The sequence below is a fragment of the Rhamphochromis sp. 'chilingali' genome (assembly GCF_963969265.1).
Source record: "Rhamphochromis sp. 'chilingali' genome assembly, chromosome: 11".
In the NCBI taxonomy this organism is placed as follows: domain Eukaryota; kingdom Metazoa; phylum Chordata; class Actinopteri; order Cichliformes; family Cichlidae; genus Rhamphochromis; species Rhamphochromis sp. 'chilingali'.
Window position 1 is genome coordinate 32,534,576 of NC_137938.1, and position 27,928 is coordinate 32,562,503.

Consider the following 27,928-nt stretch of genomic DNA (forward strand, 5'->3'; position numbering starts at 1 on the left):
AAAATCATACAATTTAAAGATTTTACTTCTCTGATTAGGAGGTCACAAAGTACTGAGAAGAGAACTTGGAAATTTCTGGTCTTTTTTTAAATGGAATTTTAAAGTCCAGTAAAAAGTCCAGTAAAAAGTTGGGAAAAAAAAGTAATTTTAGTTGAACCCTTACATTTCAAGCACAACTAAGAACAATTTAAACCTTTTCAGCAGGTACTGTCTCTCACGCCTATACTCAGATACTGTTAACAGTATTTACAGCTGCCATTTTTGGGGGGTCAAGGAGGATGCACCTTATCAGACAAAGGCAGACCTAAAGTTAAATCTCCGCCTGCCTCTTTGTTCAGTTTTGACTTTATATCTCAAAATCAGCTAGAGGAGAAGTGAGTAAAAAACAGATTCCATACATTAAAAAAAAAAAAAAAAAGGCACAAATGACCATCACCCAGCCCTCTGTCTGACACACACATTCACAGACACACACTCACACACACAAAACTACAGTGTATCATTTCAAGAGGAGCGAGAGGTAGATACTCGACAAGACAAGAGTGAGGGCAGGCTGGGTCCCCCATGTGTGTTTTATTCATGTTAATGTCTGAAAAATCTGCTTGCTTCAATACACACACACACACACACACACCACCCACCCCTACAGGTCACACCAGCTCTCTAGTCTCGCTAGCTCCCCCTAGTGTTTGTCTTGGAGAAAGAGGAACCAGACAAAAAGCAGGGCGTGTGTTTTGTGAGACTGGAAGGGGGTTTCAGTGCAATTAAAACAGCACTGGAAAAAGAAAGGAGGAAAAAGAAAAAGAGATGAGACAGTTTTTTTAAATCATTATTTGTTCTGTCTCCTTGTTTTGTTTTCTGTACACAGGGTCATTGTCTAAATCCTTGGTTTGGCCCAACAGAGCAGAAAACAGTGTTTATAAGTAGACGACCCTTGCCGCTGTGCCCTGAGTGGAAGTCTGCATGTATGGGTGCATGTGTGAAATGTCAGGTTACCTCTGCTTTTGAACCCTGTGTGTGTCTGTGTGTGTCTGTGTGTGTATCCTGTGATGAAGTTTATAGTAGATGTGAGTGCTGAGTGAAAAATACCGAGCCAGTAGCAAAGGCCATCAAAAAGGGGTTGATGTTCAGAGAGTTAGCTTCAAGCTTGTGTGCTTTTGTGTGTGTGTGTGTGTGTGTGTGTGTGTCCGCGCGTGTTTGTGTGTAGCTCTTAGTTGTCAGCCACTCGCCCACTCGGAGGTGCTGGAGGACCTACAGGAGCAGGAGGGATCGCTTCAGGCTGTGCAGGTGGTGGACCAGGATCTAAGAAGGAAAATCTTGGTTTTAGAGCATAAAGGAAGCAAGCTAAAGTTTGAACTAATATATAAATGAATATGAAGGTAACTGTAATCCTGGTATTTTCAATACCAGTCATGTGTAATGAACCAGTTCTACATGGTATTTAACCCTTTAGTCTGGCTTTCATCATTTGCATTTCTCTGTGCAGTCGCAGCTGCACTGTCTCTTCTGTCATATTCAAGACAACATTACAACACTGCTTCACTAAGTGATAAGCTTGGACGTGAAGAGCTTTTCACAGAACCAGAAATTCTCAAAGACCGCTTTTTCAGTGGTTCAAGTGGCTACCATCCTCCTCCAGTACAATTTATTCATCACAGGTTAATTGTGGATGCAATTTGTAAAGCTGATATCTGACTTTAAGAGCTCTCTCTACTGGATGATGAGGCAAAATACATCAAAAACAGTCCGTATCTTTAAAGACAAAAAGGTTTCATCTCATCACAACAATCTACAACGCTTAACCTAGCTACAGGGCAATTATTAGACTAACACACACAGCAGTGGTGTGAGGCTTTAAATTAAAGCCCGCATTGATTTCTGGTAACCATAACTTATGCTGATGGGCAACATAAATGACATCCTAAGGCATGAAGAAAATTGTATTTTTCTCCTCCTTTAAAAAAAATAATTACAGGTTAGGTATCAAAAAGTGCAAACATAGCTTTAAAAGTTAACAGTCTAAGAATTAATGGTATCGCTATAATATGTCACCTGCAATAAATCGAACAAATTTTGTTTCTCTTGAGGAATGTAAATAGGGATGGGTACCGGTTCTGACATAAACGGTAGTAACCAGACCGAAAAGCAGCTCACATTTCGGTGCTTTATTTCGGTGCTTTTTTTTCCTGAGCTGTGATACACTTCTAGCCAATCATTTTACGTTTCCGAGGACAGTAGGTGGGGCCAGGTACGTACGTTCTTTTATGCAGAGCTACAGATTAAAAATGTCCAAGGCGAAGCGGTCAAAAGTCTGGCTGTACTTCACAGCAAAATATGCAAACTCAGCAGCCTGCAACAAGTGCTTTAAGCTGATACTGTGATACTGTCAAAGGAAGTAACACCAAGAATCCGATGAAACACCTGGCGACGCATAGCGTTTTTTTTTTTAAAAGCCGAGAAATGCGCTGTATTTGATGGCAGCAGCAGCCGTTCTTCTCGGCGTGAGTAGCTTAATGTTGTTCGTGTGTAATTTACGTTGAGTAGGCTAACCACGTTATTACATTAATGCATGTAAGGTGAACTAGCAAACATCATCATAGCTACATGCGGCTGTCTTCTTGTTTGATGGCAGATACTCCCTTCACCCTGGCCAAAAAGGCTAAAATGACCAAAGAAAAAGAGGGAAACAGCTAAACATGAGAGGTTTTTGGACAAAGTTTGTATTTTTTCCATTGTTTAAGCACTGCTTCCAGCTAAGAGTGATACCATATATGCCCCATAGCTGCAGAAAAGGCTAACATTGTTATCTTTTTACAAAAAACCAGCTGACCATGAGAGGTTTTTGGACCAATTTTGTGTTCTCCATGAGCACCGGCACCGTTTCAAAAGTACCGATTTGGCACCGGTATCGGATAAAACCTAAACGATACCCATCCCTAAATGTAAATGCTGAGAAGTCTCTTTAATACAATGCAAAACAAAAAATACGATTAAGTAACACCATTCAAAGAGTTCAAATTTCAGCTTTAGTACACGTGGAAACACAAACAGCAGCTGCCAAAAAACTTAAATGCATATCATTACACTGGTGCTTAATTTCAGATGCTGATTGGCTGCTTTACAAGGTTAGAGAAATCAATGCAAACCACAGGGTCTGTGCGTGCTGTGATGCTAATAAGCAGCAATGATCCAAATGTTTAGCTGCAGCTGACATTCAAAGTAAATACCAGCTGTCAGCTCCGGGTCAAAGCATTATTTGAATTTCCCAGAAAGATTTTTTTTCTTAGGTTGTTTGTTGGGTAAATAAAGGATCCTAGAAACAAGGCCATAATTTAGCGTGTATTGGTTTTGGTGAATTAAATTTTCACAAATCAACAGAAATAAACCACCTTGAGTTTGCTTATACATATTCAAAAACAACACAAGCATAATGAGAGGGTGACTATTTATACTTACACATGCCGTTGGGGGCTCCGGGGTGGCGTGGGGGCATCATGGGAGGCATGCCACCGGGAGGAGGCCCAGCAGAAGGAGGGCCAGACATCATACGTCCAGGCATTGGCTGACCTGGTCCCATTGGTCCTGCAGCATGAAAAGTACAAATAAGAGAAATCAGACACATGGAGATCAGATGGACATAAGGAAGAAAACCTACATGAGGTGCTTCAAACCAGAAACAAACACTCAACCAACAACTAACATGATTTTGTAGAGAAAAAAAGCCATTTAATCCATTCTGTCCTTATTCTCTGAGAACACTTGATATGTTATTTTGCTGAAGTTTAATGTAATGAGCCAATTATGTCCACATTTTCCTGCAGTTCCCAAAAGCAAATAATCACCAAGGGTTAGTCCAAATGACCAAAATACCAGTCCAAATTAGTGGGACTTTAATAAAGTAATTCATGTAGCTGTTCTTTTAGGTAGATTAAGGCATCATTTATAAAAAATAAATTAAAAAAAATAGAAAAAGAAAAAAGATTAAAATTGTTAAGCAAGTTAGCAGTTACTACCAAGCTGGCTAACAAGTGGCCAAGATCTAAGACTACAAAACATAGCTGCTAGTATAACTTTGGGTATATATGAAAGACAACCCACTAAAGGCAGCAGAGAGTAGCTACTGAGCCATCAATATCTGATATGGCAAATGTGTAAAACAAAGAAAGTCATAACCTGGTAAAGCTGCTGACATTCTTTCCATATGAAAATGCTAATATTTCACAATATCTAAAAGCACACATCTGCTCCCCCTGTTTCAAAGCTCCTTAATCTCTGTATCACTTTGAGCACCAGTGTAGTTTTCCTTTCCCTTCACCTGTCTGTCCTGGGTGGTGAGGGGCCATTGGGTGGTGACCCATTGGGGGGTAGCCAGGGTGCATTGCAGCGCCGGGTGGGGGCCCTCCATGGTGTGGTGGAGGTGCTCCGTGGTGGGGAGGAGGTCCTCCGTGGTGTGGTGTAGGTCCTCCTGGGTGCATGCCTGGTGGAGGGGGCCCAGAGTGTGGTCCAGCCCCAGGCCCCTGTCCTTGGGCCTGGGCAGCTGCAGCAGCAGCAGCCGCGGCTGCCGCTTGCTGCTCCATCTGCTGCCTCGCCTTCATTTCGGCGTATTTGAGTTGCTCCATGTGGAACGCCTGACGCTCAGTTAGCAGCTGCTGCCTCTGAAGCTCCAACTGCACAGAAATGCAGGAACCATGAGGAAAGATTATTTTAAGACAGTTATAATACCAAATACCACCAACAACTGGCAGGTATTGCAGTACATAAAGTTACATTTTCATTGCTTTATATCCTGATAAAGTCTGCTTTACGCCAAAAAGGTGCACACTGACAAAATGCAGTCCTGCATATTTTACAGGGCAGAAGCCTAACTTATGAATACCATGGCCATGAAATCGAAACACAGTTTTTACACATAGAGGTTTTCTTGTTACAGGCCACAAAGGTATATTTTACAACTACTTTTAAAAACTTTTTTTTTTTTTTAAATCTTTAAAAACTGTGCATGCATTTAAGAACTGAAGAGCTCGTGCTCATTTCCATTTTGTCCAACTAAACAGGTCGCTGTTTTGGCCATTCCTGATGTCAATCAGCGGCCTTTCCTGAACTTCTCTAGTCTGGCAGCAATAATTCTTCCTCCAGACTGAACTTGCAGCAGATGTACAGCTAGTGTGTGTGCAGCTATGCTGAGATGAATGAGCGAAGTCCTACAATAACTACATAGGCCACTGCACTCACCACACATTCCTTATACTGATGAGACTGGACCCACAGTATCATCAGGTGGGTATTTCAAAACATGGATATAAAAATAAAGAACTACAGCCAAAGTCAAAAAGAACGTTTATGAAGCTAAAAAGAACGTTTATGAAGCTAAAAAGAAATAAACTAGCTTCATGACAAAAATCAGAAAAAGAAAGGGGGAGGTCTGTTCAGTTCCTTCTGCATAGCACATACAGCTCTAAATAAAGCCTTGTGTTTCTTTGTTTTAGAGTCTCAGTGTTTTACAGTTTATGTTAGGAACAGCAGCAGGAGTGGGTTGGTTTCATTCCAGCGTTCAGAAAGCCTCTTTAACCAGACTCCTTTTCATGCACTGTTTACAGCTGTGAAACTGGGCTACACTGCCAATGCCGCTACCGTGAAAACACAGTTTTACACTCTCACTAGCGTCTCCAGGGATTGTGCAGGGACAGAACACACACAAACAAGAGCTGAGAGTCATTCATTTGCTCTGTCGGGGCAGGTAACACTTTCACTTGCCTCACTGAACAACAGCTTTGCTTTGGAAAAAATGTTCTCCTCACAGAGAATTAATGCTGCGTCTCTTTTTCAATCTCTATGGAAGACTTGGGCCAAGTGGGGACAAACCTGTTGACTGGCCAATATCTGTTGATGAATTAAATCTTTATTAGTTACTTGTGCCAATATAGCAACAGAAGAAGCGAAACTTTGTAACGCAGTCTTTTCTGGACAACTCCAAAGGATGTGCTAATCCAAATAGTTATATTTCTTTTTCATTTTAAAGTGTTTTACAATTATTTTACATTTTTTTAAACAGTCTAATAAAGACTTCTAACAAGTAAGGATATTTGTGTATTTACCTATTAATTATATGGTAGTGGTGTAATGTGTGCACTCATGTTCCACCTTTAAACCTCCTAAAATATTGACATTTGTCCCAACTTAAAATGTCTGTTCTTAAATTTAGGAGTTTAAATCAAACATTCAACTTTATCTCAATATTTTGTTACACGTGTTGTTCTTTTTATAAAAAAATATTTCACAGGCTAAGATGGGGTATCTGTAAGTATGAACAAGTTAAATGTAAGACCTTTATAACACAATCTTAAGAGAATATGCTGTGAAAGTCGCATAAAAGTGAAATATACCCTTCCCAAGGAAACCTGTTGATGGCAAGTTAAAATGGTGTTTAAGGAAACGTACAAATATTTGGTTAATTTTAAAACACCATCCCAATATTTATCTTTTCAGACTGCTACAGTAAACCATTTGCACATATGCAAAACCTATTAGGTGAAACCTTAACGATGCAGTCATGCTGTATGAGCTAATTGAGTAGCATTATGTGCCGGAGATTTTCACGGTGGTGAGAATGAAAACGTTCTTGACTCTGTGGTGTAGTGGTTGAAACATTTGGCGCACACAAAAGATCCCCGGCTCAAGGCTGAGAGGAGACACAAACAAGGTTTTAAGCCTTGATTATTGTGTGTATCTGTGACGTCCATGTGGCTGCCTGTTTTTTGCCACTGCTCGGACTTGTCTGCAGAGAATTTACATTACAATGCATGAGCCTTGAGTAGCAGACTTCAAAATGAGTACTCTGCTGTTGGGTCACCAAAAACATCCAAAACAAGCAGTTCTGGATCTCCCCACAATGTACAGGGAGTGCAGAATTATTAGGCAAATGAGTATTTTGTCCACATCATACTCTTCATGCATGTTGTCTTACTCCAAGCTGTATAGGCTCGAAAGCCTACTACCAATTAAGCATATTAGGTGATGTGTATCTCTGTAATGAGAAGGGGTGTGGTCTAATGACATCAACACCCTATATTAGGTGTGCATAATTATTAGGCAACTTTCTTTCCTTTGGCAAAATGGGTCAAAAGAAGGACTTGACAGGCTCAGAAAAGTCAAAAATAGCAAGATATCTTGCAGAGGGATGCAGCAGTCACAAAATTGCCAAGCTTCTGAAGCGTGATCATCGAACAATCAAGCGTTTCATTCAAAATAGTCAACAGGGTCGCAAGAAGCGTGTGGAAAAACCAAGGCGCAAAATAACTGCCCATGAACTGAGAAAAGTCAAGCGTGCAGCTGCCAAGATGCCACTTGCCACCAGTTTGGCCATATTTCAGAGCTGCAACATCACTGGAGTGCCCAAAAGCACAAGGTGTGCAATACTCAGAGACATGGCCAAGGTAAGAAAGGCTGAAAGACGACCACCACTGAACAAGACACACAAGCTGAAACGTCAAGACTGGGCCAAGAAATATCTCAAGACTGGTTTTTCTAAGGTTTTATGGACTGATGAAATGAGAGTGAGTCTTGATGGGCCAGATGGATGGGCCCGTGGCTGGATTGGTAAAGGGCAGAGAGCTCCAGTCCGACTCAGACGCCAGCAAGGTGGAGGTGGAGTACTGGTTTGGGCTGGTATCATCAAAGATGAGCTTGTGGGGCCTTTTTGGGTTGAGGATGGAGTCAAGCTCAACTCCCAGTCCTACTGCCAGTTTCTGGAAGACACCTTCTTCAAGCAGTGGTACAGGAAGAAGTCTGCATCCTTCAAGAAAAACATGATTTTCATGCAGGACAATGCTCCATCACACGCGTCCAAGTACTCCACAGCGTGGCTGGCAAGAAAGGGTATAAAAGAAGAAAAACTAATGACATGGCCTCCTTGTTCACCTGATCTGAACCCCATTGAGAACCTGTGGTCCATCATCAAATGTGAGATTTACAAGGAGGGAAAACAGTACACCTCTCTGAACAGTGTCTGGGAGGCTGTGGTTGCTGCTGCACGCAATGTTGATGGTGAACAGATCAAAACACTGACAGAATCCATGGATGGCAGGCTTTTGAGTGTCCTTGCAAAGAAAGGTGGCTATGTTGGTCGCTGATTTGTTTTTGTTTTGTTTTTGAATGTCAGAAATGTATATTTGTGAATGTGGAGATGTTATATTGGTTTCACTGGTAAAAATAAATAATTGAAATGTTTGTTTTTTGTTAAGTTGCCTAATAATTATGCACAGTAATAGTCACCTGCACACACAGATATCCCCCTAAAACAGCTAAAACTAAAAACAAACTAAAAACTACTTCCAAAAACATTCAGCTTTGATATTAATGAGTTTTTTGGGTTCATTGAGAACATGGTTGTTGTTCAATAATAAAATGATTCCTCAAAAATACAACTTGCCTAATAATTCTGCACTCCCTATAGTATAATAACCACACGAGGTTAATCCCAGATTAATGGGATGGCTGTGTCAGGAAGGGCATCTGGCATGAAATCTGTGCCAAACCAAGCATGCAGAGCCATCCGCTGTGGTGACCTCTTGGGAAATACGGAAGCAGCTAAAAGTAACCTGTGACTAAAAACATTCTCCTTTGACTTCAAGTCTTTTTAAAAAACGTATTAGTTGCATTAATAATTTTATAGACCTTTTAAAGATCTGTAGACACTTTGTCTGAGAGGTGGGTACTTTATAAATCTGTCTTTGCTTCAAACAGCTAATTTTCCACTTTAGAGACTAGGCGTAGTTTTAAAGTGCCGGATGAACTTCTGTTAACAGCTCACCTTCATTTTTGATAACCACAGTTATAAGCCTTTACTGAGCATTAGAGGATTTGAGTGCCTGCATTAACTGAAAGTGAAGAGTCCAGCTGCCCAACAGAATACAACATTGTATTGAAGTATTTCTGACTTACAGCCTCTTTCTCACGGTCCATGATGGTCTCAAGTTCCTCAAAGTGTCTCAACTTGATCTCCAGTTTCTTCATCTGGGTCTCGACCAGCAGAGCCACCAAGGACTTGATCTTCCGCTCCTCCACTGCTGCCAAATGCTAAAAGGAAGGCAATGGGCTGATGGTCAATATCTAATCAATGCTAAATAACCATTTCCAGCATTTTACTATTTTAACACAAAAAAAAAAAAAAAAAAGTACAGGATTCCATCAGAACAACAGGTACACAAAATTATAGCAGCAACACAGTGTCATTTGAGAAAAGCTGAAGTTGTTCCATGCAATTGCTGTTGCAGAGTCAGCAGTCCTGCAGTCTTACCTTGGCTTTTGTGGCAGCAGATGCCAAGGCAGCAGCAGCCGCAGTGGCAATGTTTCCTTCTCCGATATCATGTTCCAGCTTCTTGCCCTTGTCCTCTCCCTCCTCTGTAGGGGTTTTCTCCTCCTTCTCCTTCTCCTTCTCCTGGTCTGAAGATGATGTCTCCATAGACTCCTCTTTGTCTTTGTCTGATAAGGAAAAGAAAAAATAGAAAAGATCAAGCACTTTATGTAGACTTTTCAAAGAATGTGTGTGGAAAAACATTATCAGATTTTACAGACTAATTAAACAATAAAACACTAAATAAATTAGCAAATCATCAGGATAATCAACCAGAAGTAGACCCTTTAAATTGCAATTTAAAAACAAAGTTGCATGCCTGTGAAATGGAGCTTTAGTTTCACTTTGGCATAAACTGTTACCTGCTTGAGCGGTCTTAGCCTCCCCTCCCTCTTCATTCTCTTCTTCACGCTCCGATGCCTCCGCTCCCTCTTTTTTCACCTTTTCTGTTGCTTCTGTCTTGTCGCTCTTCTCGGCAGACTCGCTCGGCTTCTCAGCTTCATCCTTCAACTCACCCTGAAGGTTGAGGAAAATCAAAAATGGTAGGCGTGCCACCACAGAAGGAAAAAAAAACCCCAACAACAACAACTGTACTGAGAGTCTGAATTTAAGATTTGCTCTGAGATTTGAGAAATAAGTGTGGTTCAGAGTAGCTAGCTGCTTAAAAGTGTTGAATAAAGGACATTCATTCAAGGTTTTTCACCTACAAAATGCTGCGAGTACACTCAATAGTTGATCAAATCTCGCCCCTGTTAACTTTCTTCCCCCAATCACTAATGTAAGAGAATAATTAAGTCAACAGCCACTAGTGTCATTACATTCACTCGCTTTTTAAAGCACGAGACGAAGGCTAAAAGTAAATGAACTGGAAAGTTCTAAATTGTGCAAAAAATAAGTGAAGTGGCTATCAATGTAATAAGTGACAGGTCATCTGTCTGTACAGGAACACTCATGAACCTGTTACAGCATGCCAGACTATCTGAAGCTGTAACCTTGTAATAACATCAGAATAATGTAGTTAGTCTTTGTTTTGTTTCATTTTTTACTCTTGAGCAAAACATGATTAACTGATCTGGCTGGTAGTAAGACACTTCGCAATATTTTGCAATTAATACACTCTTAATAAAACCTGAGGTATAATTCAAACCATAGTTTTGATCAAAATAATCTACCTCACCATTGAATGGGATTATGTTGCATCTCCATTACCAATGCTTGTCACCCCAAGTCTGGTTATATTGTGTACTTTCAATGAAAAACCTAAACCATGAATGAATTCAGGTATGCACATGGCCCGAGTTGGATGTTTTAATCTGATTTATTAATCAGTTTGACCTTTTAATTAGTAGGGGATTTATTATAATATCCATTTATAAATAGATGTTTTCCTATGAGACAGTGAACATCTGAAGATGCATGAAAGGTGGTCTCACCTTGTCAACCTGCTGGGAGTCGGAGTCTGTTTCCATCTTTTCCGGCTCTGTGGTTTCTGTAATTGACAGCAAGACTGAAAAATCAGCATCTGTCAGACAGATAAAACTAACAAAGAGGGTCAGAGCTTATTTTAAATACATTCTAAATTTACATAGATATTACCAACATTTGTGATATGACTGTAGCTGAATATATCATCCTGTCTGGAGTGAAATTAACTTATTGATTTACTGAGATAAACAACATCAAAAAGCATCGTTTGACATGCAGGTACTAAGGTTGAAAGCACTTTAAATGAATAGGCCCACAGGAAATGATAAGTGTTGTGTGTACACTCACACGTGACCGGGTGAATACATGCGTGTGGCTGAGTGTTAAACCATGTCACGGGTGCACTTGAGCGTATGTTAAGAGTTTGAATATTGATTTCGTGCCAGTTGAGTGCTTTAGGCTAAAGGAGGCATGGAACACATTTAAACTTATTGATTACAACTGTAGCTCAAGAGAGCATTAATCTTTAACAAGTGATAAGTATTGTGTGTGTGTGTGTTTGTTTGTGTGCAGGGGCGATGTGGGTAATTTTCAAGACAACACAGAGAGAGAGAACGCGATGAGAACATCCATGAGTGTGGTGACCCAGTTTTCTCCTTCACCTCCTCCCACTGCGCTGCCCCATCTGCAACCGCAGCTTTAATCCACTGGTTACCACAGCAGTGTACACAGAAACACCACAACATTTCACAATATGTCTTTACTCCTCAGTAGCCTGCTGGTAAAAGGACTGATGTGTAGCAAAAGTCAAATACGAGCCTAAATATGATGAGAAACATCGGTTAGCCTGGACATATGCACAGAGCAGCAATTTACATTAGAGTGGACATCCCTCATTGCTGAATAACATCGTGATGTTGGAGCTGGTCACAAAACTACCAAACCTCAGCAAAGACAGACGATTATTTTAGATGATACCTGCCTTCCCCCAATCAGGAAATGCTTGAGGTATTACACCTTCTAACATGTTTAGAAATACGTTAAAGACTTTCGAGGTTGGCTTGGAGGCATCAGCCTGTCTTTCTTTACTATCTGTACAAACAACACTCACCAGTCTTTTCTGGCTCCTCGGGGGCAGTTCCAGCGATGCCGCTGCTCTCCAAACCAAAGGCGGGATCCACCTTCCCAGTAGTTCTGGCTGCCTCCTGCACCTTCTTCACGTGAGCCTCCACCAACTCAGCTGGCACCTCTTCACGTACACGAGAGAACTCCTCTGCAAACAAAGAGTGGATGTTTTTTACTTTCAGACTCTCATTGATAGTAATATGACATTTCATTAGTTCATGGTGTGCTCAGACATGAAGCTAGTATTATATTCCCAAGCATGCCAGCTGGACTGTGCAGCTCGTGTTTATTCACTTTATAATGACAAAGTAGTCACATATGCACAGACCGTTTTTGGAGCTGCTTTCAGTATTGTGTGTTCACTTGGTGTTCTCTTTTTATTTAGTTTCAAAAAGCAGTAGTAACAGTGTTAATTACTCACAGAGCTAAACCATTTTTTTTACCTGTACATAGCTACTTTCCCCCTGTTATTCTTCCCACTTAAAAAGAAAAATAAAAGCCACACATCAGTATCGGCTCATATTCTATTAATTACATTTGATATTTATTAATTACAGTGGCCAGTGTTTGTCTGCTGTCTCAACTAAATCTCATGTTACGTTATCTGAGCAATTCAGTAGTTACATTTATCTTCTACTGGTCTTTTTGTTTTTAGTGTAACTGGCACAAGACCAGGAAAAATATTACTAACTTGTGTAACAGGTCACTTTTAGTTACACAAAAGTAACACGTGTAACCAAAAGGCAGACATCTCCTCTTTAACGTTCAAAAATCAGAACCATTCAAAACCCAACCCATGTATATTTGTGGCTGCATGATGTTGTTTAAGATAATGAAACTGAATATACAGATAAATCTCTAGTATCTCCTCTGAAGTCAAGAAACTGCTGCACTGATATTTGTTGTAAATGTTTCTGTTTCTAGCTATTTAGCAATTAAAATACAGAAGCTCATTAAAATATCGTATAGATTTAAACCCCGCAGTTTATGGCTCTTTCCCACCAGTTCTCACCTAGTGCTGCCTTGGCTGCAGCAGATGCCACTCTGGGATCCACAACAGATGCCAGGAAGGCTACTGTGCTCATGACTGGGTTCCCAGACTGGCTGAAAGGTATGGGCTGATAGGAAAGAGGCCCAAGTGTGGCCTCCGTACTCTCCAGGTATGGATCTTCAATGGGCAACCGCAGGAAGTGCAGGATGCACTCATCTTGGGTGCGTGAACCAACATGCTCCGAAACCTTGTTCCAGTCATCTTTATACATCTCCAGGGCCTAGCCATAGGTGACAGGAGTGACGATACAAGTCTTATTATAAAAAGAAAGCCAGAGAACATTTAATAAAGCAATATTTATAATTCCATGAGGCATAAAGAGTTTATCGCCATCTTTTTTTGTTAAAGACAAAAAAACATAGAAAGAAAATGACAGAAAAAAGTGTTGTTGTTTTTTTTATCAGGTCATAAGAACAGGCTGAGCTTATGATCAGCAGCCAAACATTGGAAGTTTTTCTTATTTAAAACAGGACACTCCTATCTTCTGTACTTGAAGACTCACCTCGAGCAGCAGCAGAGTCTCCTGCTCAGTCCAATCTCTGGTAGTGCTGCCTGCTTTACCCTGAGGAATCAAAGTCCACAATAGACATTTCTTTGTTTTTAAATTCTAACACACCAGCTCAGAGAGACTGTTAGAACTTTAAACATGAAAAACACATTAGGAAGTTAAACAAGTTCCAACCTTGATGCTTTTCCTGTTGTAGAGGTCAGAACGAAGGCTAAAGTTCTGCAGGTCAATGGGCTTGTCTTTGCTTTTGTCTGCAAAATTGGGCATTGGCTGTGGAGGAGGAATCTGGAAGGAATAAAATGGCCACACATTAGCAAACCGTCTGTATGAAGATGTATTTTTTTGCAATAGGACCATCTGATGCAGCAGTTTTACAAATGAAGCTCATCAATGAAATGGTACAAGGGTATAATGGAGGGAACCCAGAGAAAACAACACAGCTGTGATTTTTATTATTATAATTTCAGTGATAATTGGTTTGCAACTATTTCAGTTTGTTTTTCTTTTGACATCTTAATCAAAGTTAAACATCTTTTGGTGTTGGTGTGTTGGCCAGAAAAACAAAACAAACAATCAAATCACAGATTCCATGCTTGCCTTTTAAAGTGAATTGCTAGCAAAAAGGACAAAATTCTTCAGGATTTGATCTATATTTGGTATAAAAACAAAAAACAAAACAAAAAACCCCACAAAACTAATTTAGGTGTTTAGCGATAACGTTCAGGGATGTTATTAAAAGCCACTCTGGAGTGAGAGTCATTGCTCAAAAATTTCTTTATTTGGAACCAATCTATTTATCCTCAAAAAATATGGTCCTTGGCTGCACAAGTGGATTCAAACCTACTTCTTCCTTCCCTCTTTAAGTTGTCCTTACCGGTTGGGGTCTGTGGTTAAGAGGCATGAGGCCAGAGGGTGTGTCAGCCAGCACAGTAAAATGAGGAGTGGGTGGGGGGCCCATTGGCAATGGACGAGACTCTGCATCGACCTGGTAGTTCACCAAACCCCACTGCTCCAAGAATGCATGTACCCTGGAGGGGGAGGGGGAATAATTACATTAAAAAAATAATTAAAACAATGAAAAGCTACTTATCATCTTCTCTTTAAAGCATGTGTGGCACCTACAAAGGTACCAGTCAAATGCATGGCATTTCTTCAGGACTGTGTTTGGCTGAAGGCCTCCCAGTAGGTGTTAACTTGCATAATACAACAATTCAATTCATTTAGGGTAAGTTTTTAATATTCATAAATATTTTTTATTGAGTTAGCCACTGCCCATTAATCCAACCAAATTAATATGTAAAAACAAAAAAAACAAAAAAAAAAAACCCAGAAAAGTTAACAACATGTGGATCTGTCGAACCTCATGATGGCGCAAACATCTCCAGTCAGGTTCCTGCGGCAGGAGGTGGAGGTGAGGTACTCCTGAGGATTCAGCCGATACGTGTCGATCATGAAGTTTCGATAGGCCAGGTATCTGTGTTGAGATGTCGCAGTATGTCCCGTTAGAATGATAGGAGACTTATTATATGAAAGCTGCATTTTTATATATGTGGGACTGGTGTGTGTGTGTGTGTGTGTGTGTGTGTGTGTGTGTGTGTGTGTGTGTGTGTGTGTGTGTGTGTGTGTGTGTGTGTGTGTGTAAACTCACATTTCTGGAGTTTTGGACTTGTTCTTTCCGTTGAAGAACTCTGGCAAGGCTCGTCTCTCGATCTCATGGATGCTAACAAGAAAGGAAAGGAAAAAATATTGATAGATATCAAAGTAGGAAGAAACAATGTTATTCCTAAAATAAAATTGTATTTTTAATGGCAATGAGATTAAGAATGGCCTGCAGATGTCATCAAGTGCACCTCTAACTGCATGTAAACTGCAGCTGGTGGTTTTTTTTGTGTTTTTTTAAAATGCATCTGTAATCCATCTTCTTCCAAACAGCAACATCTCACTATCTCTCCAAAATAAAAAGCCTCCTATCATCTCCACTCCACATAAGCTTTTGAAAAGTTAGTTATAACTTATTAACCAAGTTATTTGTGTAATGTAGCTTAAGTTTCAGATTCACAACACTTACCTGTTGTAGTCAAACCAAGCAGCATAGCTGGGGATAACGATGTGATGCGTCTGTTCAGTCACATTGTCCTCATTGGCATCCAGTCGGTTTATTTCACTTTTGCCTTGTTCCTCATCATCCTGCAGAAGGATAAGCAGACAGGTCAAGTAACAGCAGTCTGAAAAAAGTCATCGTGCTGTGTAATTACAATTCATGAGACAGCCCTACTTTGGAATTAAAGTGGCTTTGCTCACAAACATTTATTTTAAAAAAAACAAAAACAAAGCCTGTATAAAGAATGAAGAAAAACAGCAGGTGCACGCTAGTTTTTAGTTCTTTGAATAATAACTATAGGGATATTTTAATCGTACCATTTCCTCATATTTCAATTAGATTTAGTTTAACTGAATCAAAATACACTGTTTATATTACATATCACTCCCAGGAGTGACTGGGAGTGATATGTATATGTGATATTCCTAACTATACTAGAGAGATAAAGACAGGAATCAGTGGTCTTACCTTTCCACCAGACATCACAGATTCATCTTCCATGTCATCTGGAAAAAATAAAAATAAATGTCTCGAGTCAGGTTTGCTTTTAAACTGCGGAGCAGCTTATGCTCACATACAAAAGATGCTAATCTCACTCATATAACTCCTACACAAGGATACAAGTTCATTTATAAATACATACCCAAGTCGGCCACATGCCCTCCTTTGACCGGTGTATTCTCGCTGTCTTTCTTTGAATTTGCTGTGCATGGAATAAAAGAAAAAAAATGTACAAAGTGAAGTACAGAAGAGGGGAAAAATTAAAATATTTAAGAAAAATTATTCAAAGACTGTCTAATTCAGCCATGGGCATGAAGACAATAACGAGCTTTCTGGTTTGCAAAAGGGGAGACTACAATAGACTGAGTGCGTGTCTGTGTGCTGGAGGAAGACAAGGAGATTTCTTTGGGACAAAAGTGGGACATAACGAATGGGACTTGGTCTAAAAAGAGTATTATAGACAGAATTGTGTGTGTTGGTTTTAAAGGGAATCTTTAAGCAGAATACAGATCATGAAAAAGAAGCACCCAAGGGTTTTTTTCTATTTTCTGACTTAAACTGTGAGCGTCAATGGGTATGTTTTTTTCCCTTGCTGCTGAGGGGATTTTCTTGTCATCATAACATAATGATTCAGTACACAGCAGCCACATAGAGAAAAATCACAAAAAAATGAATTTAAAATTGAATGAAATAAAATTTATCTCTGTTTAGAAAAGGACAAACCTTACAAAGAGAGAAACAGGACAAAGATCACAGTGCAGGTTTCTTACTGCTTATAAAGCTCTAGCTGAACATTGCAACACATAACAACAAGACTGAAGAGGGCACTTATGACAGGAATCATTTAAATATCCTAATTTCTGTCTCTGATCTTACTGGCAACTGCAGACAAATACCATTTAAAACTGTTTATATATATTATATATATAATATATATATTATGTTACAATTATAGATAAAATCTAAATACGACTCAATTGATGATCAATTAAATGTAAAGACAGTAAAGTCATTTTAGTTATGCGTACTTTGCTATACATGCTATAGAGCAAAACTTTACATTTGTAACTGAATATTAAATACCCTTTTTATCTGCTTATGTAAAATTTCTTTAATATGACTATTCTGTGATGTTTAACTACATTTAACAAATATCAAAGTATTGATGGCCAAGTTAGGATGCCTATTGTGGTAAAAAATTATTTGGTCTATGCAAGCAGTTTTTGTGTCCATGTAACCACCTAAATTTAAATTCAATTAGTTAGGCGTTTCATAATAACTGTCTGACGTTTTCTATGACAGCTAAGACAGAATAATTACATTCATTTTAGAAGGCTAAAACATTTAATGAACAAGTGTATTTAATTAATCTAATGATAATCCAAATTAATGCTTTAATACACAGGAAAAGTATCTCATGTACAGATGGTAGTTTGCAACACAAACACAAATAGAGCCAAGCTTAGCCCCTATACTCAGCACATACCATTCTTGGAGATGCTGCCCTCCTCCATGCTAGCACCAGCTGAGGAATCGTCCATGTCTTTTGTCATGTCCTCTTCAGTGTCCTCCTCTTCTCCTCTGTGGCCCCGTCGTTTCCAGTGAGGTCCCGGGTTCCTGAGAGAAAGAAATGATTTATTTGCTTTTCTCTAACTGTTAAAACGTGACAATAAAAAAAAATCAAACACCAGGATAAATAACTGATATCTTATTATACTGCACCACAGGGCTTCATTGTCGTCCTAATTCTACTCACATCAGTCTCACTGCTGTACAAAGTGACATGTTCATTCATTAAATATAGTCTACATTGACTCAATCACACATACACAGTCCTGCTACCATAAATGCTCCCTAGCACAATCACTGTGGATTAATATCCAAATACAACTAGTCCCCAAGCCTTGGAAAATTAATTTTTGCAGCATATTTTATTAAAATCTGCTTAAACAAAATGAATGATACATCTCCTGTTCCTGAGTCACATTTAGGCCTGTTGTCTTTTGAAAAAAATGTATTGGATCACCAAGTTTTATCCTTTAGAGACAAATCTGAAGTTTTAGGAGACCACTTGCACAAATCTGCGTTTACTCAGTACTCACTACATTTTATACTACCAATAAAAACAAAAACGAAGAGAAGCATCCTTACCCCTTCTTGCCTCCCTTCTTACGGGACTCGGCTGGAGTGCTGGGTGGAGAGGGTGAGCGCCTCCTCTTCTTTCCCGCAGAGTTGGCCTTGCGCTCCTTGCGATCGGGTGTACGGGAAGACTGATCAGACAAACCCCGAGCAGCGCAGGGAGCGAGGGATGGAGGATGAGAGAAAGAGCGGCAGAATGAGAGGATGGAACGGTTGCACACACAAGGAGGGGAAGCAGTGGGAGAACGACCGTAGGAGGGGTGGGGTGGGGATGCCGTGGAGGTGGAGGAGACGATCAGGGTTCCTGTTTGTCCTCTTCAAACAGACACTCTTTCACACTGACCCTCATTTCAGGATCAGAGGAATTTCTCTTCAGCAGCAGACAAACTTTTTTTTGTCCAGTTGTCACTATTTGATTATTTTTTTCCCCCTTTTCAAATTTAATAAAAAGTAACAAAAAAAAGGCTCCAGATTAGATAAAATGATAAGCTTTTAATGTGTTTGCTGTGGCTCTATAGATGATGTTAACTTCGCACTCTATGACTGCATTCTGGAGATTTATCCAAGTCCTACAAAACAATTCATCCATTGTCAATAAATTTGGAGCTTTCATAAATATTTCTATCCTGCAGATGGTGCTTCATCCACCAAATTATAAGAACTAGTAGAAAAGCCTAAGCCTGACCAGTCAGCTTTTCATAAATCAATGTGATGTGAGTGCCCGCCTATTCAGCCCAAACTCACACTTAAGCGAAAGCTTCATCTACAGGTTCACACATGTAAACAAGGATGAATATGCCAGCCAGCATAGCAGTTCCTGATGATTAGGTCAGCTGGCAGGCTGTCCTGACTGCACTTACTACAATGGCCATTCCTGGCAGTCTTTTTTCTGTTTACTTCCAGGCATACAGTGGGGCTGAGGATTAATAAAAAGCTAATTCATATAAAAACTATTTTTTTGAAAGGCTTAGTGAAGCATGTGCTTACTAACCTCATAGATGCAGTTCACTCAATGTTTTGTGTGAGTCCGTGTATGACAGAGGTCAAGAGTACAACGTAAGGGTAACCCAAAGAGCTACACTTAATGGGAAACTGGAGCACTTAAACATCTGTGTGGCCAGTTTGCTTAATGCTCACATGAGTGATCATGAGTGATCAGTGAAAAGGCCAAAACAATGTAAAAGAAAACTTAATGTCTCTGGCATCATAACTTTTGGAGTTCATTTACTCAACATGAACAGGAACCCTGAAACTCATTAGAAATAGACAAAGTGTGAGGAAAGGCTTGGAAAGGATGGGCAGCATGCAGACTGAAGCCAGTTGTGAACGAAGAAGAGTGAGGTGCACAATCCATACAGCAAAGCAACATGCAATGGGACAGACTAACAGCAAAAACATTCAAATTCACACCAGCATTCACACCTAGTCTCAGTCAAATAATTTCCATTTCCAGGCTTACATACAGTACAGATTTGAAGACCAATTTTAGATTAATACCTCTACAAAAGAGCCAATTTCAACACAAGTCACTTGTAACAACGATCAGGTTGGCACCCTTTAACAACAATGGTAGGAGCGGTGCTGTCACACTGTACTGATATAACGTGGCTGGAAAACCTGCTTTCTCTTGGATTTGAAGTTTGGATCACTGACACACACCCACACAGCAAAAACACATACCTCTTCCTCTTTGGGGAAAATCTTCTGGCGGAAGCTGACTGGCTTCTTGTTCTCATCCACTTCGTAGTCTTCCTCATTCATCCACTCATTGAAGGCATCTGTGTCTAAAACCCACTTGGCATGGACCTTATCAGAGTAAGGAAGGAGATAACAGAGTAGAATCAACTCATCAATTTACTCTGCTGACCTAATTTCCCATTATTTTTCAGTGGAAGACACTAAAGAACAAGTAGAAGAGACAGAAATACATAAATGCAAAAACAAGGAAATTGGTTAGCTGATGTGGTAAAGCCGCTTCACTTTACATTTTAAAATAAATAAATACAATAAAACTGCTTGGTATGCAGGTAGAAACACATGTCAGATGCATACAATAGTGACCATTTATATTCTCAGGACAATTTATAAACACATAGGTAACAAAAGCCAAAACTGGAAACTCTAAGGGACACAAAAAGTCTTCCAGTATCAAAAGAAAACCTATTGGTTACAGACATCTCACCTTCCAAGGTCTGTCAGTGCTGGGTGGGTCCTCTGGGTCACCGTCTAACTCACTGGCTGACACCCAGGTGTCGTAGCTAACAAAATAAAAACAGTTATCAGTAACTTCATGAAGTCATGAACAGAAATATCTCTCTCAGGATGATTCGAGTGATTATTTATTTTTCTTTTCTTTAATAAAATGCCAACATTTTCCTAAAATGCCCAAATATTAGAAGGAAATAATTTACATCCACCAGCTGAAGCACAGATCTTTTTGTGAGCTGCTTAATGCCTCACTCTGCTCACCTGTCTGGGTAGAGACCCCAATGGACAAGCACCTGCTTGTCTTTTCTCATGACAGGACGCAGCCACTCCTCTGCAAAACATAAATACCAATATTCAGGAGTTTTCACAATTATTTACACTTTTATAAGCAAAAACAAAACTAAAAAAAAACAAAGTGGTAAGATTACCAAGCAGTATTTGATCACTTTACTATATTTTAAGTCACTTTTAAAATCTTTCATTATTTAACTGTAGTAATAAGTTGGTTTTAGGTCAGAAGGATAATGAAGTGAGAATGAAAGAAAGTAGATATGTGGTTCACATTACTTGACTAAGAATTAAGTCCGTAAATCACAGAGATAACTAACAAACCTTCTTCTTGCTGGGATAGTGATGGGTAAATGATATGGGTGGCCTTCGACTTGTCATCAGTAATGGAGCCCTGAAGAGAACAGAGAAAAACAAAATGAACAACTTAAAAGGCTGCTACACCAGAGCGTCCCATGAGAATTTTACTACTCTGGAAATCATTTCATTTCTGTGCTCACCTGGTGTCTTTTGATGATGTCTTTGAGCTTACTAGCCTGTTTCTGCTCGATGTCTGGCGACAGGTAAACAGTGGGTCGAGTCAAGCAGTTATTCTACACATGAAGAAGGTTTAAGTTAGAGTCACGCAAAAAGTTGCTTTATAACAAAGCAAAAGTACAAAAACAAAAGTACACTCACTTATCTCTCAATGCAGTGATTACAGTTGAAGTTTTAAGGGACACTTGACAACATAAAAACACACCTTTACCTCATTTCCATACAACTGCATACAGTCAAAATCTGATACCTGCACACTGGCTAAATGGAATCTGAGCTTATTCATTTAAAATGTTAAAAGACTTTGAGTTACTGAAACTTACAATAATTTTAACAATAAAAACCCTGTATGCATTTTGAAAGTGTGAATGCCAGTTAAACACAACTGCAATATCTGAACTTCATAACTAGAATACACGAAGCCTAATTGAATTTTATTAAAGACTGCACTTTGATTAACAAATGTACTTAGAATAAACATAAGGAGAAGCTTGAGCATTAGGACTTTGTCCTGTACCTGGACCAGGTTCTTTTCAACATTTAAGAACATTTCCACGTTCCTGTCCATCCGGGAGGGATTCTGTAGGTCAAATCTTCGCCTGAGAATGACACAAAGCCACATGAATATTCAAATAATAACTCTGCATTTATTATGACTTTATGTGCAACTTCTATGCCCTACGCCATCCATGGACTGCTGAGATATTCAACTTGGGGGACAAATAAAGTCATTCAAGGTAGTACAATCACTGGGAACTGACACAAATGGTTATTTTTTTTAACTCCATAAACCAACATCCTAAAATACAAGACCATTAAGATTTTTGCTTATCTTCAAAATGCACAACTGAGATAGTTTAAATTATATTTCTAAGACCAATGACTTCAAAAGGAGGGTTTAAGTTGATGATCAATGTCAGACCCATCTACTCATACTAAGTTACACAAGCTAACTTACCAGCCTTGCTCGCTCTTAAACTTGTAGACAGATCCCAAAATGTGACAGAGAGCACCTCCTGCCTTGAAATCCAGGAAACACTTGGCCTGAAGATATGAGAGGAACCATAAGAACAGAATACTTTACCATTTGGGATTCAACTGTGATGGCGATTTTTGTAGAATGCAATGTTTGTATGCTTACAGGTAGCTTTGTAAGAGCAGGATTGTTGACTCTTCGCCCAAATGCGTCTTCCTGGAAATGCAGCAGTTGGACCACGAGACCTGCCAGGGATTTACTGGAGGGGGAGTCATTCTGGACGTACTGGAAGTAGGCACAAAAAAAAGTTATCAGTAACATGATAGCAATGGCACAGATTCCCATCTCATCTAGCAGTCTTTTTTTTTTTAGCAAGTCAAGGTGGTCAAAAGACAGAAAAATAGAACCTACAAGAGTTTAGATTTTTTTTTTGTACATGAATTAATTCCAAAGAAATGCTCAAAAGTCTGAGAATGGGCTTCTTCATTTGATAATAAGATAACTCTTTATTGTCATTGCACAGTCATTCATAGTACAATAGTACAATGAAATTGGAAAACTGTCCCACAACGACATTGCATACAACACAACATGACATAACACATCACAGTATCAAAACTTAAGTAATAAAAGGAAATACCGTAAATGTCGGGCTATAAGCCGCTACTTTTTGCACAAGCTTTGAACCCTGCGGCTTTTAGTCAGGTGCGGCTTTTCTATGGATTGTCCGTGATTTTTGTCATATCGTAAGACGATTTGTTTTGTGTGTTCCGCTGTTGTACGGCACTACGTTGCCTGGCGGAAGGATCGGGGTTCAAGAGTGGTATGTTAGTCACATGTCCGTCCGCCAGGCAACGTAGTGCCGTACGAAGTAGCGCGAAAAACAAACTTCAAAGTAGCGCTACGCGTTCAGCGGGAGTCGTGGATGATGAGCGGCGATAAACTTGCAAGTTAGGCCCAAAAAGCAAGTTATGCCCAACTCCACCGGTGGATTCTGACAGCGTGGAAAAGTGTGAAAACATCCACGATCACCAACGGATTTTGAAGGGCTGGACTGCTGCATGATGGAGAGGAGGACACCGCCACGGCCCTTCTGAGGGTGTTCGACTCTGACACTGACAATGAGGATTTCTTTGGTTTTGAAAGTGACAACGAAGGAGAGAAGAAGAGTGGATGACGAAGCCATCATGAGCCTGTTTGTATCCGACACTGGAGAAGAGGACTTTGGTGGTTTTAGTGCGTAGGAAGAAGAGAAAGATGGTGGTGAATGACTGACTTTTCTTCTTGTTAAAGCTGTGTCACTGCACCTGAGCCTAAAAGGTAGGCCGAATCTATTGTTCTGGTGTGCTGTAGGTTATTGTTATGTACTACATGTGCAAATATGTACCCATAACTTGTTTTTCAAAATATTAATAAAAGTGATGTCTCCAAACAGCCATCTCTTTCCTGACAATTCCCTTTGTGCATATTCTCTTACATATGATAAGTCAACATTGAAACACCTGCGGCTTTTGGTCAGGTGCGGCTAATGTATGTACAAAACAGGATTTTCCCCTGATTTTAGCTTGTGCGGCTAATATTTAGGTGCGCTTTGTAGTCCGGGAAATACGGTAATAAAAAGAAGTCTGTTACCATGATATGAGCAGCCACAAGAGTCGTTTACTAGAGCTCTATTTCTGTTTTGTTTTGCTATACTAGTATTAAGCAGTGGGGTATAGATAAGTTAGTCCTGTAAAGAGGCTCATGCGCCTCTCAGATGGCTTAAGTTATGACGGAGAGCATCATTAGCATGGTTATCAGCAGCTGGGAACATCATCACAAAGATAAGAGCAAGCCTCGCTCCAGAACATCCAATCATGAATTCATGAACCAAATAATATACAAACTATTGAGTAATGTTAAAAATACATTTGATTATTTTGAAATTCAAATGTTTCTTGGATCATTATGTTAAGTTGGTGGGGGACAAAACAACAGGGTGATATTCACAGGTGGGCAGACTTCAGCAGATGAGGTACTACAGGGTAGAACAGGAGGTTTGGCTACAGGAAGCAGAGATAAGAGTTACTGAAATAATTAGGCAGATTAGTCGAATATCAAAATAATTGTTAGTTGCAGCTCTAGAGAGTCAACAGACTAATGATTTTTGTTTAAACTTGTTATATCTTTTGCCTTGCATGGCGACAGGTTTCTGCTTAGACTGCCGTCCCTGATATCCAGGTCCTGTTACCAGCAGGACAAGAGGGATACCGTATTTTCACGACCATAAGGCGCACTTAAAAGTCTTAGAAAAGTGCGGCGCGCCCTATAGCGCGGTGCGCCCTATGTGTTGTAAGGAGGACGTAGTAGAGAACACCATGAGAACGTTAAAGGGTGAAGTGTGGGCGTTGATCGTATATACCGGGACAATCGCACATACCTGTATAAAAGAACAGGTATGTGCATTATGCAGGACATCGTTGTTTTAACAACCCTGAAAATGGCAAAGAGACACGCTTACGAAGCACAGTTTAAACTGAAGGCCATCAGCTATGCGGAGGAACATGGAAATCGAGCAGCGGCGAGAGAATTTAAGATTAACGAATCGATGGTTCGCAAATGGAGGAAGCTGGAAAACAAGCTCCGGCAGGTCAAGAAAACGCAGCTGAGTTTCCGCGGACATAAGGCGAGGTGGCTCGAGTTGGAGGAAAGACTCGAGCGGTGGATCATCGAGCAAAGAGCGAGCGGGAGAAGCGTTTCGACGGTCACCATTCGGCTAAAAGCAGTTTCACTAGCTGAAGAGATGAACATTGAACATTTCCAAGGAGGTCCGTCTTGGTGCTTTCATTTTATGAAACGGTGCCATTTTTCCATCCGGACCAGGACTACGGTAGCGCAGCAACTTCCAGCGGATTATAAGGAAAAGCTGGCCATCTTCCACTCCTACTGCAGCAAACACATCGGCGACAAAAACATCCAGCCCAGCCACATCACAAACATGGACGAGGTCCCGCTCACTTTTGACATCCCGGGGAGTCACACTGTGGAGAAGAAGGGGACCAGCACGGTAGCGATACGCACAACGGGGTATGAAAAGTCTTCTTTTACTGTTGTGCTTGGCTGCCATGCTAATGGACAGAAACTGCCGCCTATGGTGATTTTTAAGCGAAAGACTTTGCCTAAAGAGAAGTTTCCAGCAGAAATCATCATTAAGGCAAATGAAAAGGGCTGGATGGATGAGGAAATGATGAAAGACTGGCTGAGGGAGGTGTATGTAAGGAGACCAGGTGGTTTTTTCCACGCATCACCATCGCTGTTGATCTGTGACTCTATGCGTGCCCATCTCACAGCCGATGTGAAAAAACTTGTGAAGCAAATGAACTGTGAGCTTGCTGTCATTCCGGGAGGCCTGACAAAGGAACTCCAACCGCTGGACATCGGTGTGAACCGCCCGTTCAAAGTAAGGCTGCGAGCGGCCTGGGAGCGATGGATGACCGGTGGAGACCACAGTTTCACTAAGAGTGGAAGGCAGCGCCGGGCGAGTTACGCCACAATTTGCCAATGGATTGTAGATGCTTGGGCTAACATGTCTGCTGGCACTGTTGTTCGAGCTTTCGCAAAAGCCGGCATCGTTTCCGAGGAGCCGCACGGCACGGAAAGTGACTCTGACGGTGAAGACAGTGAACCTGGCATGTTTGATGGAGATTTAGCGCAGCTGTTCAATTCAGACACAGAGGATGAGGACTTCGATGGGTTTGATTGATGATAAAAATGTGAGTACCAAACTCAGTTTTGCTCTTGCTTTATTTTTAAATACGCACACTTGTATGCTTGTGTGTTGTTGATGATGACGATTATTGGTAATAAAAATGTGAGTACCAAACTCAGTTTTGCTCCTGCTTTATTTTTAAATATGCACACTTGTATGCTTGTGTGTTGTTGATGATGACGATTACCGGCAATAGAAATGTGAGTAAGGTACCGAATTCAGGTTTGCTCCCGCTTTATTTTTAAATACGCATACGGTACTTGTATGCGCCCTATGGTCCAGTGCGCCTTATGTGTGTGTTAAATACAGTAAGGGCACACATAACTGAGACTGCGCCTTTTAGCACAGTGCGCCTTATGGTCGTGAAAATACGGTAGTTGGATGCTATTTATTTCCTGATCTTTTTGCTCTAGAGAATCAATCTCGACCAAAAAAATTTAAAAATCAAGTCATGACTTTATCCTTTAAGGTTTAGCCAGTGCAAAATCAATGTAATCCAACGACAATGTTAGTGAATCCCATTTATATACTGTTGCATCACCAAATAATGACATAAGGTTTTAGTTGCTTATTTTAGATTTAGTCTATGCTAAGTTCATGCAACACAACAACTAAACACTGGCCAGAAAGATCACAGTCAACAGCAACAAAGTACATTTAAAGCTGGAAGACCTTCCACTGCTATATGGCCTCAAATAACTCACATAAATATCTTTGCAAAAAAACAACAACAAAAAAACAACAACAACAACAAAAAAACGGATGTATTTATTATTCTTAAAGGCAACTTTATTGAACAGTGGATATACTTAAAAAAAGCCAAGTTTATATATGAAATATTGTAATATAAATCTGCGAGTAAACGCTGTATTCACAAGCCTTTATCTATGCCATTTCATTTGAATAATGTTTCTGCTATAACTTGAGCAGGCACAACGTGTCAGTGGTTTTGAATGAGAGCCTGACGTGACAAGAGGAGCACTCTTTGTTTGGCTAATTCAGTAGGCAAGTGCAAATTGTACGGTGTGCTATGCTGCTGTGTTGACAAAACTCACACTGACAGCATGGAACAGGACTGGGCCTGCAAACAGCACGCAGTGAAGTAGATAATTACCTTCTAAGTAAAGTACCTTTTAAGATGGCATAAAAAGAAAGCTGGGGTTTATTAAGCTAATATTATAATTTCTGCAGGGTATGTCCCGTGACTTACATATAGGTTAGCATCTTGGGCCTTTTGAAAAACTAATAAGAAAGTTTGGTTTATCGTTATTTCTTTTTAATGAGAAACTTATTACATACTAGTTAAAAAATTATACGCGGCTATGTGTCGCTCGTTTGTAAACATTTCCCCCCTGAGCGTCATATTAGTAGCAACATTGAATGGGCAGTTAGCGAGCTAACAATAGCTATTTGATAAACAAGAACTGATAACTCAAACTGTTCAAGACAATAGGCAGTATACTGACGGTGAACTCCCAAACAAAATTATATATAAGCACTCTTAAAACTTAACTCTACTTAGCTCTGGGTGGCTGCAGCTAACTAAAATATGAGCGCCCCTTTGTGCTAGCGGGACGCGGGCCTTCATAGAAATCAATAGAGGAGCGGGCAGCTAGCTTACCTTCTTGTAGTGCTTTCCGATCCAGAGTCGCACCGTCTCCAGCTGGGATATCGTGTCTGAACTTTCCCAAAATTTCGCAGACGGACCACCGTCTTTCTTTCGTCCCACTGCGGTTAAACCACCGACGGGGCCAGTGGTCGGTCCACCCGAGCCCGTTCCGCCTGCCGTTGTCGCCGCCGTCGCCATTGTGTGTTTTGTTCGCTGCGTTGTCTTTCTCCTCCACGGCGTCCCTCAGCGTGCAAGTTTTCGAATGACATTGCGCAGCCGCAAACGTGTTGAGTAATTTGAAGTCTCGCGAGCCTGAATATCAGATGGTCCATGGGAAATGTAGGCACCTGAGAAGGTTCC

At 40.3% G+C, this 27,928-nt stretch overlaps 1 protein-coding gene across 2 annotated transcripts; it reads right to left on the bottom strand.

Moving 5' to 3' along the window:
- Positions 1 to 379: 379 nt before the first annotated feature.
- On the bottom strand, positions 380 to 27,828 carry smarcc1a (SWI/SNF related BAF chromatin remodeling complex subunit C1a). Of its 2 annotated transcripts, none has more exons than XM_080895325.1 (28): positions 27,581 to 27,828; positions 22,377 to 22,496; positions 22,194 to 22,279; positions 21,753 to 21,834; positions 21,199 to 21,291; positions 21,023 to 21,092; positions 20,672 to 20,741; positions 20,385 to 20,460; positions 19,883 to 20,008; positions 18,215 to 18,309; positions 17,550 to 17,680; positions 16,206 to 16,265; positions 16,031 to 16,068; positions 15,530 to 15,648; positions 15,110 to 15,181; positions 14,822 to 14,935; positions 14,336 to 14,489; positions 13,636 to 13,746; positions 13,456 to 13,515; positions 12,915 to 13,173; positions 11,889 to 12,050; positions 10,786 to 10,841; positions 9,715 to 9,868; positions 9,296 to 9,480; positions 8,941 to 9,075; positions 4,316 to 4,667; positions 3,457 to 3,582; positions 380 to 1,302 (listed from the first exon to the last, which is right to left on the bottom strand). In XM_080895325.1, the coding sequence occupies exons 1-28, from the start codon at positions 27,764 to 27,766 to the stop codon at positions 1,211 to 1,213; spliced, it is 3,384 nt and encodes a 1,127-aa protein (XP_080751451.1). In that variant the 5' UTR covers positions 27,767 to 27,828; the 3' UTR covers positions 380 to 1,210. The 2 variants fall into 2 exon arrangements, with proteins under 2 accessions (XP_080751451.1, XP_080751450.1); XM_080895324.1 differs by having other exon boundaries at positions 18,215 to 18,333.
- Between the last annotated feature and the right edge of the window lie 100 nt (positions 27,829 to 27,928).

Excerpts from the sequence above, each read along its gene's own strand:
- smarcc1a (XM_080895324.1), bottom strand. The coding sequence starts at position 27,766 with ATGGCGACGGCGGCGACAACGGCAGGCGGAACGGGCTCGGGTGGACCG. Across the intron at positions 16,266-17,549 it reads GGGCAGCATCTCCAAGAATG|CAAATTCAAAGAAAGACAGC; the intron begins GTATGTGCTGAG and ends TTCCATGCACAG. Across the intron at positions 16,069-16,205 it reads AGGGCATGTGGCCGACTTGG|ATGACATGGAAGATGAATCT; the intron begins GTATGTATTTAT and ends TATTTTTTCCAG.